At 49.2% G+C, this 19,093-nt stretch overlaps 1 protein-coding gene across 4 annotated transcripts; it reads right to left on the bottom strand.

Annotated features, from left to right (window-relative positions):
* Positions 1–4,032: 4,032 nt before the first annotated feature.
* Positions 4,033–18,910, bottom strand: Aqp7 (aquaporin 7). Of its 4 annotated transcripts, none has more exons than XM_085839420.1 (8): positions 18,599–18,910; positions 17,055–17,192; positions 15,981–16,098; positions 7,161–7,284; positions 6,641–6,778; positions 6,281–6,399; positions 5,918–6,135; positions 4,033–5,642 (listed from the first exon to the last, which is right to left on the bottom strand). In XM_085839420.1, the coding sequence occupies exons 3-8, from the start codon at positions 16,077–16,079 to the stop codon at positions 5,390–5,392; spliced, it is 951 nt and encodes a 316-aa protein (XP_085695546.1). In that variant the 5' UTR covers positions 16,080–16,098; positions 17,055–17,192; positions 18,599–18,910; the 3' UTR covers positions 4,033–5,389. The 4 variants fall into 4 exon arrangements, with proteins under 4 accessions (XP_085695546.1, XP_021016573.1, XP_021016574.1 ...); XM_021160914.3 differs by having other exon boundaries at positions 4,033–5,620; XM_021160915.3 differs by lacking the exon at positions 17,055–17,192 and having other exon boundaries at positions 4,033–5,620.
* Positions 18,911–19,093: the final 183 nt, after the last annotated feature.

Below are 19,093 nucleotides of genomic sequence, written 5' to 3'. Positions count from 1 at the left end.
TGTGTAAGATCTAACTCAAGAGCACCCATTGTCCTTCCAGAAGACCCAACTTTAGTTCCCAGCACCCAAATCAACACCCACACAACCTCCTCCAGCTCCAGAGGGACCCTGTCCCTCTGGCTTCCACTGGCATGCACCACCCACATACAAAAAAAGGAAATTTGAAGTAATAAAAATAAATAAGGGACCCAGCCCCTATATTAAGACTGCAAGGACAAGCATCTTAAGATGAAGCTATCATGCACTGGTGCCATCCAAGAGAGACAACAGTGTCTGTGGTGTGTGGTGGGGCTGGATTCTGGATATGTTTTGCAGATAATAATACCTAAGGGATTTGTTGACAGCTGCAGTGTGGGATGTGTGAGAGAGAAGAGGCAGGGATGATTTCAAAGTTTGTCGCCAGAGCAGCTGAAAGATTGAATTTGCCATTTACTGAGGAGAGTGTGGGAAGAAGAGGCATTGGAGGTGACAGTCTGGGGCTGTGGAGAGATGGCTCAGTGGTTAAGAGCACTGGCTGCTCTTCCAAAGGTCCTGAGTTCAATTCCCAACAACCACATGGTGGCTCAAAACCATCTATAACAAGGTCTGATGCCCTCTTCTGGCATGCAAGTGTACATACAGATAGAGCGCTCATATACATAAAATAAATAAAAATATTTTTAAAAAAGCTGACAGTCTGCCAGGTAGGAGGCCATACATGGGAGTCTGAAGTCTCTGGAGACAGCACTGGGCTAGGGAGCTAATACACCATGATTTTTAAAGGATGGAGAGGTCATGTCTGGAGATACTAGGACGGTCCCAGAACACTCTGTCAATCATTCAGGGCACAGGCCAGGCCAGAGGACCAGGGCAATGGTGCCTCCAGCCCTCCCAGCCTTGCCCCCTCCTCCACCTTTGGTTCACACCCCTGAGCCTTTGCTCTGACCATTCCCTTTAGCTGGAGCTGGGTGTCTGGTAAGCAGACACTACCCAGCCCGTTCTATCACAGGGAAATGATAATAGTAAAAACAGAAACTCCTCTGTCTCTGAGCCTCATCCTTATTTAACAAGTAAGCAAACTGAGGCCCACGGAGTCTCAACAGCCTGTCAGGGTTTCAGAAGTGGACACTTGAAACATTGGGCTTTTTAATGTAAGGAGGGAGTTTGCTGTTTTGTTTTGAAACAAGTGTTTCTATGTTGCCCTGCTGCCTTCAAACCTCTTGATTCAGTCTCTCGAGTATCTGGAACTATATATAAGGGCTTGTTTTGTGTGTGAGGGCATGAGAAGTTTGTGTGTGTGTGTGTGTGTGTGTTATTTAATTGTTCCTGTATGTTATTTATATTCTTGTTACATGGTATATTTGACAGTTTAAAGCCCAAAGCTAGCAGAGGTCATACCCTTGGGTGCCTAGACACATGGCTCTTAGCATCCTTGAATGTAAGAGGACTGGATGATAGTGGAGTGAAGGCAGCAAGCTCGAAGACCCCTGTGCCCGGAAGAAGCCCTGTCTTCTTCTTTTTTTTTTTTTTTAAGATTTATTTATTTATTATTTGTAAGTACACTGTAGCTGTCTTCAGACACCCCAGAAGAGGGCATCAGATCTCATTATGGATGGTTGTGAACCACCATGTGGTTGCTGGGATTTGAACTCTGGACCTTTGGAAGAGCAGTCAGTGCTCTTAACCGCTGAGCCATCTCTTCAGCCCAGCCCTGTCTTCATAGCACTGGCTATGAGGTAGGAGCTTCTACCTCAGGTCATACCGCTAGTGAGGGTAGAGCAAGGACTCAGATCCAAGCTGGTGGCTTCCTGTGCTTTTAAGTGTTCCACGCTCATTATATGGAATGGCTGGAATCTCTCTAAGACCTACTCCTTCCACTACAAGGTCAGTGCAGAGGTGGGTGTGGAGTCAGAGCCGGTGGCCACAGCCTCCTCACATAAAGGACATCAGCATGAGGTGGCTGTTCCTACTTCCCAGCCTGCAAGACTCCATCTGAGGGTCAGTCAGACCATCCAGAGCAGAGTGTAGCCGGTGTCCCCTAGCAAAGCCTAGAGAGAGGGAGAGGGCAGGCCAAACAAGGAGTAAGGGACTCTTCTCAAAACTGGACCGCCAAGCTGAGACCCAAACCCTCTCCAGAGTCTGCAAGGGGCCTGCTGTGGGACTAGCTGTCCCTGCCTCATGTCTATGCCCCTTTGCAACAGCACACTCAACTGGAGAGGGAGCAGGATGAAGAGAGAGGTCATAGCACAGGTCTGGAAAAGTCATCTGCGAGGCCACGGAACACCAACAGATCCAAATCTCATTGTCTAGATGGGAAAACAAGGCCCAAAGCCTGTGGGTGGGGCCCACAGCCAGTGTGTACTGGGTCAGGAAGAATGGGAAAGGAATGTATAATGAACAAAGCTGAAAGCCCAAGGCCCCATAGGTGCTGTGACTCCCACCCCACCCATCCTGGCTGCTTCCTTCCTTCCTGCACTGAACCCTGGCTTTCTCCTCCAGAGATGCCCTCACCTCTCCCCCACACTTGTCCTCTACAATCCAAAGGGCCTGGCCTCAGGCTCCCAGGCCTAACTTCTCTGACCTCATCCCCTTCCTGCCCTTCACCATCTTTGCACTGCAGCCCAGTGACTCCTCCAGCCTCCCAGGCATGGGCTATGCACTGGCTTCACCTTCAGCCTGGCAGGCTCTTCCCTCAGGATCCACATGGCTCACTGTGTCATCCCTGCATCTTCCCACTGCCTTAGCATCATTTCTCACACACCATGGATTGTACAGGAATATAACCTACAGGAGGGCGAGGATGTCCTTGTGTCTCTAGCCCTTTTAAGCTCAGTGGTGTCTGCCCTGGTGTAGACTTTCAGCCAGTATCAACTGAGAATGGTGACAACTGAACTGTGGATGGGGTCAAAGCTCTCGTGACCTGACACTGAGACCAGAAACTGCAAGGTGTTACAGGAGCCAATCATGGTACCACAGGCCTGGGATCCCAGCAGGAGGGTTAACAGTTAGAGGCTAGCCTTGGATACAAAAAGAGACTGAATCTCAAAACAACAAGCAAAAAACTTATTTCCAGTGTGATGGCTCAGCAGGTAAAGACACCTACATGGATAGGGGGAAAGAATGAATAAACTCAGGCTACAGTGTGGCTCTCAGTTCTAGTAAAGGACACTTGCTAGACACCACATTGCTCTGTCTGCACTTCTGGAAATCGATCTCTGACCTGACTGGCAAGAATATCTGTGATCTTCTCGCTGATCCCAGAACCCTTGGGGCATGCCTCTCCCTATTGCTTAGCTCCTTCCCTGCAAGGATCTATTCCCCACCCAGCAACACACACACAAACACACACACACACATGTGCACACAAGCACACATAGGCATACATGCACACACAGACACACACGTACATACACACGTGTAGGCACTGCAGCCCCCAGATGCAAAGGCCCGGCCTCTTGCATCATGCATTCCCAGGGCCTGCACACAGTAAGGGCTCAGCAGCTGGAGACAGTAACGGAACGACAGAGGGATGCTGTCTTCTGAATCCAGACTGACTTCACCAACAGCTGGTCCTCGGAGCCTTCCCTCCAGCTCAGGAGGCTTTTTCCTGTCCCTTACCCTGTTTGAAAGATTTGTCTGCTTGCTTCCCCCTTCCCACCTCTGGAATCAGTTCCTCCTAGTGGCTGGAAGGAAGAAATTAGAGGCCAACCCTTAAAAGCTTTTACCCCATACCAAACAATACAAAAAAAATGATTCTGGAAATGGGTTTCAAGCACTTTTCAGCCAAGTATGGTGGTGCAGGCCTTTAATCCCAGCACTCATAAGGCAGAGGCAGATAGATGTATCTATGTGAGTTTCAGGCTAGCCTGATCTACATAGCAGAGTTCCAGGTCAGCCAGAGTAGTGGTGAGAGCCTGTCAAAGGAGGAAAAAAAGCAGAAGGGGAAAAAAGGAAGAACAGGAAAAGGAGAAATATACACATATGTACACACACACACACACACACACATACACACACACATACGTATCACAGATGGAAGGCACACAGTACATATGTGGTATTAAAATTTTTTAATTAAGAAAAAATTGGGGCCGGGCAGTGGTGGCGCACGCCTTTAATCCCAGCAATTGAGAGGCAGAGTCAGGCAGATTTCTGAGTTTGAGGCCAGCCTGGTCTACAGAGTGAGTTCCAGAACAGCCAGGGCTACGCCGAGAAACCCTGACTTGAAAAACCAAAAAAGAAAAAAAAGAAAGAAAGAAAGGAAGAAAGAAAGAAAGAAAGAAAGAAAGAAAGAAAGAAAGAAAGAAAGAAAGAAAAGAAAAGACTAGGGAGCTGGGATTTAAGTTAGCTATAGATATTACCTAGCATACACATATAGATATTACCTAGCATACACATATAGATATTACCTAGCATACACATATAGATATTACCTAGCATACACATATAGATATTACCTAGCATACACATATAGATATTACCTAGCATACACATATAGATATTACCTAGCATACACATATAGATATTACCTAGCATACACATATAGATATTACCTAGCATACACATATAGATATTACCTAGCATACACATATAGATATTACCTAGCATACACATATAGATATTACCTAGCATACACATATAGATATTACCTAGCATACACAAGGCCTTAGGTTTGATCCCAGCACCACATATAAACTGGGAATGGTGGTACACACCATAATCCAGAACTCAGGAGGTGGAGGCCAGACAATCAAGAGTTCATGGCTAAACTTAGTTATATAGAGTTTCCAGTCAAGGCTAGCCTGGGCTACATAATTTTAAGAAAAACAGGGGTGGAGAACTACAAGGCCACTGAGGAAGACATTAACAAAAAAAAAAAAAAGTTGAGGAATTCTGATGTAAACTCTTAGCCTTACCTTCTCTGGCTCAAAACTAGAGGAAGGGAGAAGCCAGGAGACCCTGGTCCAGAAAACTGTCAAAGACCCCCAAATCTGATCCCCCATCAGCTACCTCCGGTCTTTTTCTCACTGTTCCCCCAACACACATACTGATGCACAAAAGCCCTTTATATCACTCACCCTGAGCCCCCAAAGTAGACATTTCCCCTTGACACCCCACCTCCTAGAACTGGAAAGAGCTGGAGTCTTCTGACTCTATGCTCTAGTACTCAGAAAAGAGCCCAGAATCACCCTGGAATATGCCAAGCAGGGCAGTAAATGCCTGTATCCCCAACACTCAGGAGAAAGAGGCAAGATCACAAGTTCAAGGCCAGCCTGCTCTACACAACAAGTACCAGGCTGGAATAACTCAGAAACTCCCAGAAAAACTTAGGAGGGAGTTCAGCTGCAGGAGATCCCAAGGAGTGGGGGACCACTGATAGGAGGTGTGCTTTATTGCAGTACGGTTGTGGTCAAAGATAAGCTCTACTTATAAGTGCTCTAGAGGCACAGAGCCACTTGTGTTTGCAGAAGCTGCATTCTTGCATGATGCAGTTACCTTCTGGTCTCTTGCTGTAAAATTCTCCAGTCTCTGAGGATCCTGTGGTATGCTGGGGTGAATTAAGCCCAGGTATACAATGCCACCTAGGTAGGCGCCCAGAAGGGGTGCCACCACCGGCACCCACCACCAGTTGTTTCCGGCTCTGCAGACAAAAAGAAGGAGGCCTGCTAAGGATACCTATGCCCGGGATGCCTCTTGTATCCAGCTCAGACCAACATAGGGAGACCATCTACCCTAAGGGACTCTTGTCCCTAGCCTCATCGGGGGACACAGTTGACGGTTCAATATCAGGATCTACAACTGAAGATCTTTGGGGCCTCTCCTCCTCCCAGACCACCTGGAAACTTCATAAGACTTCTGTGCACCCCAACAGTTCACTCCTCTGCATGCAGGGACCCCCCCAAAAGCTGACGGGAATGGGGTCCGGCAGGGGTTGTACCTGAACACTTGTTTGCCCCAGCCAGCAATGAAAGTGAACAACCGGGGAGGCAGGTCACGGGATGGGTTGATTGCATATCCGGAGTTCATGCCTAGCGACACCCCAAGGACGGTAACAAGGATGCCTATCACGAGGGGCTCGGTCCCTTGAAGTGCTGGACTGTTCTTCTTGTCCGTGATGGCGAAGAGACACAGCTGCAGCATCCCAGTCACGAATGCCTGGGGAATAAATGCCAGAGCAGCCCACTGGGGACAAGTCCCAGGCACTCAGCAGGACCCCAGATCTGCAGTGGCAGAGACGTGCAGAATTCTTCTGCTCTCTTTCTCATGCGGGACTTGAGGTGGGAATTCCCTGGCCACTGACCTCATCCAGGAAGCCCCGCCACAGTGTCATGTATTCAGGAAGATAGGTGGCAAAAATGTTTGCAGTGGCCTTGGAACCTGTCACCAACAGGTCTCCGCCTGCAAAGTGGTTAATGGCACCTGTGGAGACAAAGATTGAGCTAATCCCCACTGGGGTCCCCAAAGGAGGTTGTAACATATGCTGGGAATAGTTCAAGGGCTTTACTCTGCTAGGGTTGGGGATGGGGTGGGGGGGATTGGTTGGTTGCTTGCTTGCTTTTTTTTTTTTTTTCTTTTTCTTCCAGAACAGGATACCAAGATGGAATCCAGCCATGCTTCAGTAAAAGAGGCTGGAGGTAGACAATCCAGGAAGACTGCTCACCATAGAAAATTAAGTAGGTGGTAGCTGCAGCTGAGAAGGAGCCCAGGAACTGACCCAGCACATATACAGGGAACTTCTTCCAGGACATTCGGCCTAGTGCACAATTGGTGAAAGTCACCGCCGCGTTCATGTGGGCCCCTGTAGGTGCAGTGAGGGATAAAAGTAAAGAAACAAGTAACAGAATGACAGCAATGTCAACCGTGAATAGGAGTTTATGGGATGTTCTCTGCGAAAAGACCACACACAGCGTTTCCATCTCCCTTTCTACCATATGACAAGTGCGGGAAGAGAAGCTTAATCTTTTGCCGAAGATAACCCAGCTAGTAAAGATGATGAGTCAAAGGGTCCATGAAGAATCTGGGAAGACATGGGCAGAGGCCAGGGTGTCACCAAGGTCCTCCTCCCTCTTGAGTCACCTAAAGGTGACTCTCTAGTTGTGCCAGGGAAGGGGCTGAAGGAGGCAGAAACAACCTCAGGGAAGATGTGGCCTTGCCAGTAAGGCCAATATGGGCTCACTCACCAGAGATGCCGCCTGCTACATGGACTCCCATGGTCACTCCGAAGCCAAAACCCAAGTTGACACCGAGATAGCTGCCAGAGTTTTCTCCTAGAACCATGTGAGCCACGGAACCAAGGCCAAACACCTACGAGGGAGGACTTCTAAGGGAGTGGCCTGCCCAGCATCCTCTACCACCCCGCCCCCGTGCTCACATCCCTGGGCCTCCCAAGGCCACACATAAAGACCCTGCCTTGCCTTCTCTCTATATATATAAACTGTTCTCCTGGACCCCCTAGTGAGGCCTCTCAGATCAGAGTCAGGGAGAGCCGCGTGACAGCGATAAGAAGGATCCAGGTAGAGGATTGCACACCCCGAGGCTAGAGTTTTGACAGTCCAAAGCCACCTGAAGTGAGGAGTGGGAGCAGGGCTTCAAGGGAGGGACAGATGCTGTGAACCCCCAACCCCCGGCAGGCATCGCGCACTACGGGCTTACCTAAGGAGGTTCTAAAAGTCCAAGTGAAAGAATCATTATTTGCCCTATTCCACAGATGGGCTACCTGAAGCTTAGAAAAAAACATAATGACCTATTCAAGGTCACATGACATGAGACATGCTAAGCCATCTATGTCTGTCCTTGCCAACAGGAATGTCCTTTGTGTTCTTAGGAAGGCTAACCCTCTGCCTGGAACAACTGGTCCTATATCATAAAACATTTAAGGGACCAGAGAGATGGCTCAACAGGAGAAGGTGTTCCCCACTGAGCCAGACCACCTGAGTCTGATCCCAGAACCTACATAATGGAAGGAGAAAGCCAACTTCAAAAAGTCATCTTCTGCCAGGCAGTGGTGGCGCATGCCTTTAATCCCAGCACTCGGGAGGCAGAGGCAGGTGGATTTCTGAGTTCGAGGCCAGCCTGGTCTACAGAGTGAGTTCCAGGACAGCCAGGGCTATACAGAGAAACCCTGTCTCGAAAAAACAAAAAACAAAAAACAAACAAACAAACAAAAAAGTCATCTTCTGCCAGGCAGTGGTGGCGCATGCCTTTAATCCCAGCACTCGGGAGGCAGAGGCAGGCGGATGTCTGAGTTCGAGGCCAGCCTGGTCTACAGAGTGAGTTCCAGGACAGCCAGGGCTACACAGAGAAACCCTGTCTCAAAAAAAAAAAAAAAAAAAAAAAAGTTATCTCTGACTTCCACAGGTGTGATACGACACACACGTGCTCACACGTAAATGCACAGAGACCCATAAACACACACTAAGATAAACAGCATGTGAAAAAATACTTACACTCAGTCAGTACTTCCTTCCCAGTGCCGGTGTGTTTTGTACCTGTGCTGTGAATAGGTCCCTACTGGTCAAGCTACTGGAAATCAGAGTGAAGAGATGTGTCCTCTAACATGCAGGCACTGGCCAGGTGTAGCTGGCTCTGCTGGAACGTGGCTCCTGATTTCACAGACTTACAATCAGAAACGAGGACCACTTTAGCAGTTTACCATTGGCAACATGTTGACACAAAGTTTGTGATATATGGTTTAAATACAACAGTGATTCAAAATGGTTCCACCTGTTCCTTTTACCTTTTTTTTAATATAGCTACTACAAAATATTAAATTACATTTCTGATTTAGTGTATTTCCCTTTGTACAGCTTTGTTTGTGATAGAAAGAAAAAAGAAGAAGAAGAAGGAAGTGTGGCTATGAGAGCTAGAACCAACTCCATCCAGGGATGAGGCGGGGGGGGGGGGGGGAGAGTACAGAACTGAACCTGTGTGGGACTCATGGTGGGAGTCAGAATCCAACTGGAGCATATATCAAAATGAAAGAATGTCATGAACACAGCTGGGCAGGGAGGTGGGGGTAGGGGTGACACACCCCTTTAATCCCAGCACTCAGGAGGCAGAGGCAGGTGCATCTTTGAGTTCAAGACTAGCCTGATCTACACAATGAGTTCCAGGACACCCTGGCTACACTGAGAAACCATGAAGAAAAGAAAAGAAGAGAAGAGAAGAGGAGAGGAGAGGAGAGGAGAGGAGAGGAGAGGAGAGGAGAGGAGAGGAGAGGAGAGGAGAGGAGAGGAGAGGAGAGGAGAGGAGAGGAGAGGAGAGGAGAGGAGAGGAGAGGAGAGGAGAGGAGAGGAGAGGAGAGGAGAGGAGAGGAGAGGAGAGGAGAGGAGAGGAGAGGAGAGGAGGAGAGGAGAGGAGAGGAGAAGAGAAGAGAAGAGAAGAGAAGAGAAGAGAAGAGAAGAGAAGAGAAGAGAAGAGAAGAGAAGAGAAGAGAAGAGAAGAGAAGAGAAGAGAAGAGAAGAGAAGAGAAGAGAAAAAAGAAAAGAGACAAAGAAACAAAGAAACAAAGAAACAAAGAAACAGAGAAAGAAACAGAAACAAAAAACGTCATAAACACCAGGGTGAGCTGGCATCCCAAGAAGAGCACGGTCAGCTCTACTTGGCAGCCTGACTCACGTGTATAAAGGTCTAACTAGCATTCCTTTGGGTGTGACACTCCAAAAGTCACTGGGATTGAGTGCTGTGTGGTTCTGGCCCCTGGGGACAGTGGCTGAGTCCCAGAGATTGAGAGGCAAATGGTAGTAAGGAAAAGATGAAGTTTTTTTTTGTTTGTTTGTTTCATTTTGGGTTTTGGACACAAGGTCTCACAATTTTGCCCAGAATAGCTTCAACCGCCTAAGCGGTTTCTATCCCCCTCAGGCACACACCACTCCTGTGTCCAACAAAGATAATGTGAAGGGACATGGTGTTGGATTCTTCTTGTTTGAGGTACTTAAGGGTGGAACCCAGGCCCTTATTCATAAAAGAAAATGCTCTGCCAGTGAGCACAGCCCCACCAGATAAGAGGAATCGGAAGGAACTTGTATAGACTGCTGGTGTGTTTGAGTCTGTCTTGTGTTGTTTGGGGTAGAGAGACTTTGGTAGGCTAATAGGATGAGGGGGGAGGGAGGGAGGGAGAGAGAGGAGAGAGAGAGAGAGAGAGAGAGAGAGAGAGAGAGAGAGAGAGAGAGAGAGAGAGAGAGGAGAGAGAGACACGAAGGTTAAAGAGAGTGAAACAGATGAAGCACTTGGGTGAGTAGGTGTGGGTGCCTGGCTGAGGGAGACAGGTACATGTACAGGTAACAGGTAGGAAAGCGAGGAGCTGCAGGGAGACCCCATGATAATTTTCTCTGGGGAGCAGGAGCTCAAACAGCTTTCAGGGGCGGGGCCCAGTTGGGAAGAACCAGGCCTAGCATGGTGATGCACGCCTGTGATCCCAGCACTCCAGAGGCAGAAGAGTCTATGCTGAGTTCAAGGCATTGTGTTCCACACAGTATATTCCAGGCCAACCAGGGGCCAGGGCTATCAATACAGTGAGACCTTGTCTCTAAAAGAGAAGAGTGGGAGCTAAGGAGACTGACGGCTCAGCAGTTAAAACGCAAACCAGGCAAGTGTGAGGATCTGAGTTCAAATCCACTGAAACCCACTTAAATGTTAAAGGGTGTGTTGTCCCACCAGTAACGCCAACCTCAGAAGGCAAAGACAGGGAGTATCCCTAGAGCGATCTGACCAGAAAGACTAGCCACATGGGCAAGCTGTAGGTTTGACTGAGAGACCCTGTCTGAATGAGGAAGATGGAAGGGTGATGAGTCTCAACATTGATCTTGGACCTCCACATGCATGTGCACACATGTGTGAAAAATGGGATAAAACAAGCAAGCCAGCCAGGTATGGTAGCACATACATGGAATCCCACATTCGAGGCTAACCTGGATGACATGGTGAGACCTTATCCAAAATTAAAAAAAAAAAAAAAGGCTGGAGAGAGGCTCATGGCTAAGAGCTCACACACTGCACCTTCATCTTCATGGAAATCTGATGCCTCTGGTTTCCATGGACACCTGAACTCACAAGCACATACACACTGGTGTGCACACACGCACGCACATACATGCACATACACACACACACTTAAAAATCAATAACAAGCAAACCTTAGGGGGAAAGGCAGGAAAAGGCCTTGAAGGCAGAAAAAGGCATTTGAGCAGGGCTCTCTAGGCCCTGCAGGAGCCCAGGGCAGGCACAGCAGAGCCCAGAGATGACCTGACTTGCAGTCCAGGAGAAAATGCAGCCTGAACAGACAGGAAGTGACAGGTGTGGAAGGAAGCCAGGCCAGGCTGACAGGCCCAGAGGTATAGGAAGTGACAGGCCTGGGAAAGCATGGAGGGGCTTTAGACAGAAGGTCCAACTTCAATCCTACTAAAATCAAAGCCATTGACCCAAGGTCCTCCTGCCTCAACTTCTGGAGTTCTGGGATTACATGTATGTGCCACCACACCTGGCTTCAAAGGCATTTGTTAATGGTGATTAATGTGTGGCCAGGCTTCACACGATGTGGTCCTGTGCCAGGTCTTCCGAGTGGCATTGCATGCTGCACTGACCCATCCACCACTTGGGTTGTGTTGGGATAGCTAATTTTGGAAGTTTCAGCTCCTCTTGAAAAATGAGACTATCTGAGAACACTGGCTTTCGCTCCACTCTCCATGACAACTGACAGTGGGACCAGATGCAGCGACACCCTTATACAAACCGAGGCCAAAGCATCCGACCGTGGCAGCCAAGTTTGCAATCCTTGCCCTGTGGCTCACATTTGCAGCCAGGTCTCCAGGGCCCTTGGTGGCTCCAGACCTTCCTCTCTCTGATCAGTGAATGTAGCCCAGCCCACCAAAGTCCCAGCAACAGCCAGGAAAACAGCTCCAAGAACAACTGGCCTCGTCCAGCTGCGGTGTGTAGGGCCCAAGGTCACGGTAGCCTTTTTGGCAGAACCTTTATCCTAGTGATTTACTGAGCTTCCTACAACCACAAAAGCCCCCACTTCTTGGCACAGAACTGGAAACTGAAAATAACAACAGCACGCTGTCCCACAGACATCCAGCCTCACCGAGCTCTTTTTACAGGCATTGCTTTTAAACCCTCCCAGAGAAAGATTGGAGCTAAGGCTGCTGCTCCCGTTCTACAGATGGTACCTGAAGGCCAGATGCTCTGGAACCACCCAGGGACCGAAAGCAAGTCGCCTTACCCAAGCTGGAGGAGAGCTAACCAGCCAGGATCTTAGCAAGTCTGCCATCTCTAAGCCGAGGGACAGAGCAAAGGCATGAAGGACGGGCAAGGTAGATTGGCCTGGCCCGAAATGGATTTAGGCTTGGGCAGGTGATCTGGTTTCACAGAACCCATCATTTTCCCATCTGTAAAGTGGGGGTGATACTAGTACCCATCTCAGGCCAGGTGTGATGGCACATACCCTTAAGCCCAGCATGCAGGAGGCAGAGGCAGGTGGACCTCTGTGAGTTCAAGGCAGCTTAGTCTACAAAGTGAGTTTCAGGACGGCCAAGGCTACATAGAGATCCTGCTTAAATTATTAATAATTTAGTACCTATTTTACAGGCCATTGTAAAGATTTGGGAAGGTGCTGTGTGTAAGATGTGTCTAAGCAGCATGGTAGTGCTTGGTATGCAGTAGGTGCTCAATAACATTCCAAAATAAAAGAAAGGAAGCCTAGCATGGAGGCACACACCCTTAACCCTGCCACTCAAGAGGCTGGGACAGAAGGAGTTCAAAGTTGAAGCTAATTGAGGCTACATAGAAATTTCCTGTTTTAGACAGACATAGACAGATAGACAGACAGACAAACAAACAAAAATTTTAAAGGAAAGAAAGAAATGAGTCAGGGAGTGGTGGCGCATGCCTTTAATCCTAGCACTTGGGAGGCAGAGGCAGGCAGATTTCTGAGTTCGAGGACAGCCTAGTCTACAGAGTGAGTTCCAGGACAGCCAGGGAGAAACCCTGTCTCGAAAAACCAAAGAAGAAGGAGGAGGAGGAGGAGGAGGAGGAGGAGGAGGAGGAGGAGGAGGAAGAAGAAGAAGAAGAAGAAGAAGAAGAAGAAGAAGAAGAAGAAGAAGAAGAAGAAGAAGAAGAAGAAGAAGAAGAAGAAGAAGAAGAAGAAGAAGAAGAAGAGAGTTACAGGGCAGACCTAGTCTACAAAGTGAGTCCAGGACAGGCTATTACACAGAGAAACCCTGTCTCAAAAAAAAAAAAAAAGAAGAAGAAAGAAAGAAAGAAAGAAAGAAAGAAAGAAAGAAAGAAAGAGAGAGAGAGAGACTCACAGAGACAGAGAGAGACAGAGAGAGAGAGAGAGAGAGAGAGACTCACAGAGACAGAGAGAGACAGAGAGAGAGAGAGAGAGAGAGAGAGAGAACCTGGTGAGAAGACTTAACAGACTGGCACTTGTTGCCAATCCTGGCAACTGGAGTTCATTCCCCCAGACCCACATCGAGGAAGGACAGAACCCACTCCTATGAGCTGTCCTCTGGCCTTCCAACTCACACTGTAATAATAAGCTTATGCCCACACAAAGAAAAAAAAATTAAAACAACCAAAAGGAGAGACTAGGGGTGTGGCTGGAGATATAGTGATGGGGCACTAGCTGCACACGCGTGAGACTCTGGTTAGATCCCCAGCACCTCCAGAAAAGAACATTTAAAAAGGCACTGTAGGCAGTGTCACGCCACATGCACAGTTCCCGCTTCCTCTCCATCATCGGGGCAGCACCCTCTAGCCTCCTACATTCCAAGGTTTAACAGCCCTCACAGGACTGGAATGTCTTGTCATAAATGAGTTACTTTGCTCTATGTTGAGAGGGATCAGGCTGTCCTCCCTGTAGCTCAGGAGCCAAGAAGCTAAGGATGGAGGTAAGAGATGCAGAGAGGAAAGCATAGTTGGGGTATCTGTTAAAATAATGACCCCAGTGACATGTATGTGCACAGTGCACACGTACACACACAAGCACGCACGCACACAGATACACACACACAGGTACACATATACACACACACAAGTTTTAAAATTTATTTTAATTAAAAAACAAAACAAAACAACAGCCAGGTGTTAGTGGTGCACGCCTTTGATTGCAGCACTTAGGAGGCAGAGGCAGGTGGGTCTCTGTGAGTTTGAGGCCAGCCTGGTCTACAAAGCAAGTTCCAGATAGCCAGAGCTATACAGTGAAACTCTGTCTCAGAAAAAAAAATAAATAAAAAATAAAACAAAACCAGGCTGGAGATATGTCTCAGAGCTTAAGAACACTGGCTGCTCTTCTGGAGGACCCAGGTTCAATTCCCAGCACCCACAGGGGACAGCTCACACGAGATCAAGAGATCCAATCCTCTCTTCTAGCCTCCAAAGACACCTGAACTGGCATTACAAATACCCACACATGTTTGTAAATTAAAAATAAAATCTTTAAAAAATTTTAATAATAATTAACAAGGAACCAACCATACATGTGCGCAACACACGGCAACACATGCTGGGTGCCAACACGTGACTCCCTTCACATCAGTCTTTCGGCTTGATGCCATTGTTCACATTTACCAACAAAGGATCTAACCCGGAACTGTTACAATGTCCATGGAACATTATACAGCTGAGCCAGAACTCAGACCCAACTCCCAACCCCAGACACTGGGATCCCACACACTAGGAAACTGAGAAGTCAGGCTCAGACCCAGGGAGAGATTTGCTCCAGTCAGCTGTTGACAGTCAGGGTTAGGACAAAAGCCCAGATGTCCAGAGTCCCTCCCACGTCACTAATTCTGAACAATTTTTATAATCACCCTCATGGTGAACTTTACCTCCTTCGCTCCCGCCCACACCTCCCTTGAGCAACGGCGCCCCCTGTTTAACTACTTCCTGGATCCCTCCACTGGCATAGCATCTGTATCCACATCAGCTTCATCTCTGAGCCTGTACACTGCGCTCCAGAATGGACCCTCAGAGCCTCCCCTCGTCTGTGACTTGAAAGTCTCCCTGATGCGTCTACAGTTCCTGAAGTGTCTGTCTTCTTGTCCATCCCTAGCTCCATCATCTCCCAGTCTCCAATAACAAAAGCTCCTCTCCACAGCTACCTTCTAAACACCAAACAGAACCATAGCATTCCACTACTTCTTAAAGAGCACGCGTGTGTATGATGGGAGTGGGGTGCACATATCCCTGTGGAGGCGAGTGTGGGGGTCAGAGAACAGCTTAATGGAGGGAGTGTTCTCCTTTCAGATTTACCTTCGCTCCAGGGACTGACCTTGGTGATCAGAGATGCTCACCCAGCATCTTTACCTGCTAAGCTGCCTAGCCTTCCCTTCATCCCCATTTGACAGACGACCCATTTCTCCCAGATCAATTCTCAAAGGTCTCCCCACCTCTCATGTAGCTCAACACTGGTCTTGAACTTGAGATGGAGCAGGAAGACAGAGCACCCAAACTCTCAACGGCCCTCCGCGCCTCAGCCTCGTGGGCGGGCATCATCAAGCCCAGGCCCTCCCTGCCTCAGCCTCACGAGCGGGCATCATCCAGCCCAGGTCTCACATTGTTTCCTTTTTGGTTGGTTGGTTGAGTCACTGTGTTTTGTTTTGTTTTGTTTTGTTTTGTTTTGTTTTGTTTTGTTTTGTTTTGTTTTAAGACAGTTCCTTGCAGTAGAACCCTGACTAGCCTAGAACTTGTTATGCACAGCAGGCTAGCCTCAAATTGGCTTCAACCTTCCTGCCTTAGGTCTCCCAAGGGCTGACACTGCAGGTAGGAACCATGATGCCTTGCTCTCCTCAGTCTCCTCAGTACTGGTTTTCCTTCCCACCCATCCACCAGCCTCTGACTCCACTCTATCCCAAAAAGACTTGATGAAGGCCTCTCTTCTTCCCCAGCTCCCACCGCAGAGGCAGGGGAAGGAATGATATGACCCTAGGGTCAACAGTAGGGAGGGGCTAAAGGACTGCCTCTGTTGCCCCCCAGCCACCCAAGGCCACCCAGCCACTCACCATCATGACATAGGTACTCAGGAACTCTGCCAGAAACTCTCGCACCATGTTCCTCTGTAGCACTGATTGTATGGTCTCCAGCACAGACCTGGGGGCCATTGTGGAGTTGTGGATGGACCTGAAGCAGCAGACCAAGCCAACAAACAGAAAGGAGATTCAAGTCTGCCTCCTGCCCATCTGCCCTTCAACTCATGGCTGAGTTAATGGGTAACCAAGTCGCCTCTCCCCGAGTACCTTCTCCTGCCCAGGGCAGTAGAGAGAGCTGGGATGAAGACACCCAAGAGCTATAGGTACATGGAAGGTAAGATGACCCATCTAGGCCTCTTCTTCCTTCTGTCCCAGACTGAACAGGTAGGAGGGGTGTACCGATGTGGCCACTTTGCAAAGGGGGTAGGCAGGGAACTGGAAGTGTTTTGGGGAGGAGGAAGGGTCTGGGGTAGATGGGAATCAGAGCTCAGCTGTGTCTGTCTCTCTGCAGAGCTTGGGGAGAGGAACAGTGGGGGAACTCTGCCCATGAGGTTTGGCAAAATCTGATGCCGGGCTCTATAAACAGCACAGAAGCCTGAAAACAAAAACCAGGTTCTTCAGAAGGTGGGGGAGGGATTCAGCAAATGCACTGGGCTTCTACAACCAGGCCAGCAGAGAGGTGCTTGGAAGTGAGTGGGTGAAGGAGCAATGAGGAGGAGGAAAGGAGAGACAGGGTCTCACCTCCCCGAGGACCCTCAGTGCCAGGCCCACAGATGTGCACGATCACTGGCTGAATAACCTACCAAGAACTGGGCAATCTCTTTCTCTATCCTAACCAGATTGACGCCAAAACCTTCCTAAGGAGTTCAATAAAAGCTTTGTTTGATGGATAGACAGATGAAAAAATGAGGTTTAGACACCGGTGTTTGTTAGGTGGTACAGGGCTGGCGTCTGGGGAAGGTGCTGGGTCTCAGGGATGAAGAGGAACAGGACAGGTGTGTCTAGGTGGGCCTTGGGGAATGAGTGGGGGAGACACAAAGCCTAGGTATTTAAGGTATCAGTGCCTAGATGAGAGTCATGGCGGAGAGGGAACATTAAGGACGTTACCCTTGACTTCTGGCTGGAGCAGAGGAGAGGGGGACCCCTGTCTGAGCTGAGACCACAGGAAGACGAGAGAGGGTGGAGGTGCAGTGCGGAGATGGTTATTTTCACCCGGCGTCGAGTTGCTGGTCTTATGAAGTAGGTCTAAAGCCAAGAAGGGAGACATGGCTGAGAGAACAAGGTCGTCAATGCAGAGGGAGCCGCTGGGTCCCAGTGAGAGGGCACAAAGGGCGAGCATCTGTATTCTCGTGGCACTCAGCAATGAGTTGGAATAGGCATGCTTGCCTGAGAGGGCAGTGAGGACTACAGAGATCTAGAAACCAGAGGAAGGGCACTAGGAATGCATCAGCTGCCACTGCGTAGGGAGTGGGACCGGAAGTACAGTCGTCTCGGGAAGCCTGACTGAGGGGCCTCTTTGGAAATGAGTGGAAAGGCTGAAGGAGTAGCCATGTGGGTAAATATGAGGAGAGAGCTCCGGGAAAAGGGAAGAACTGTTGAGGGAGTCTGAGCATGTGTACAAAAAGCAACTGAGGCCAGCACGTGGCTGGAGAGCCGCGAGAGCAAGGCTTGGAGCGGAGGCTTAAGGAGGTAAAGAGATCCGAACCCTGACTCGTGCAGACTCTGTCATCACCAAGAGTCAAAGGTGATAGATTTGGGTCAGCTAGTTGCCATTTCCACAGGGCAGACAGAGCCTGCTCACCAGCCCTGTATCCTCAATCCCGATCTTCAGAGCGTCCCTTAACCTGATATCGACCATTGTTTTTCTGAGTTTTAGACTCTGTGGTACTGGAGAGGAACCTAGGGCTGAGTGAGAGATTCAGAACTTGGCCCCATATTCCCATTAAACCTCCGTTTCTCAGGGGAGAAGCAATCAGGACAGCGCTATCCCAAACCCAGGCAAGCTGGAGGGAGGAGGGAAGAGGGAGGAAGGAGAGAATGCCTCAAGCAATGTGAAAGTGTCCTGTAGTCCCACCCCCCTCTACTCATGCTACCCCAGAAACCTGGACCTCAAGATCAGGGCTCCTCAAAGGCCCTCTTGGCCTCCCCAAGTCTGCCATCTACTTAGCTTTGGATAACACAGTGCTAAACTTGACTCTCCCACCTCTGTAAAACTTACCCTCTATCCCATCCTCCTCTTAAACTGACAACTCCTGACAGCTGCCCTCAGACAGGCTCTACCCAATTTTCTCTGGATGAAGCATCAATTTATATCCCTAACCTTAAAGTGCCTGAGGAGGATTCTGGGGAAGATGCCATCAGCAGACCCATCTCTTGACCTGCCTCACTTCTGCCCAGTCTGTTTGCCCTCCCCTCCTCCCTCCACGGGGCCTTTCTGATGGTGCAGCCCAATGCACCCTCCCACCCCCTGCTCCACTCAGCAGCTATGATCCTGCCACATTCAAGTGACAGCCAATCTGTCCATCTGTCAGTGTCACACAGCCACACAGGGCTGAACCAGGACAGAGTTATACTCTAACTCCTGGTGAACTTTCTTTCCCAAACAGCCCCTGCTGGGCTTGCCCCAAGGAGGCTCCCCTGTCCCAGCCTACCTGCAGCCCCGCTCACTCGCTCACTCTCTGAAGTGCTCTGTGTCTTTCAGCCTCGGTCTCACAGCCGGTCTTGATTCTGTTTCTCCATCAGTTCAGTTGCAGACTCAAGCTGCAACTGAACTGTAGCTCTGCGGTCTCCGAGTCCTCACTTAGAGCCTGCCTCTGGGCCCTCCCTGGGGGTGGCTGTGAGTTCTGTTGTGCTTCTCCAGGGGAGAGGTCAGTAGGGCAGGGGTTTGGCTCATGCCCCTTAAGCCAAGTCCATACACACTGCCCAAAATAGCATCTCTGTTCTTACCAGTAGCACCATGGAGACTGAGTTCTGAGGCAGCCCTTGTGAGGTCAGAGGTGGAGTTCCAGGTGTGAATTCTGGGCCTCATAGTCCCAGAGGAAAGCCCAGTACTACATGCCAAGTGTCTGGCTTATCTCTAAGACCAGAGGTAGCCTGCAGAAGGCCACAGAGGTTCCTGAGACCCAGGCTATAGAGAAAGCTGTGTA

The sequence above is a fragment of the Mus caroli genome, unplaced genomic scaffold (assembly GCF_978045245.1).
Source record: "Mus caroli unplaced genomic scaffold, Mus_caroli_1 scaffold_6, whole genome shotgun sequence".
Lineage (NCBI taxonomy): Eukaryota > Metazoa > Chordata > Mammalia > Rodentia > Muridae > Mus > Mus caroli.
The sequence above is the reverse complement of the archived record's forward strand: the minus strand, read 5'-3'. Positions and strand labels throughout refer to the sequence as shown.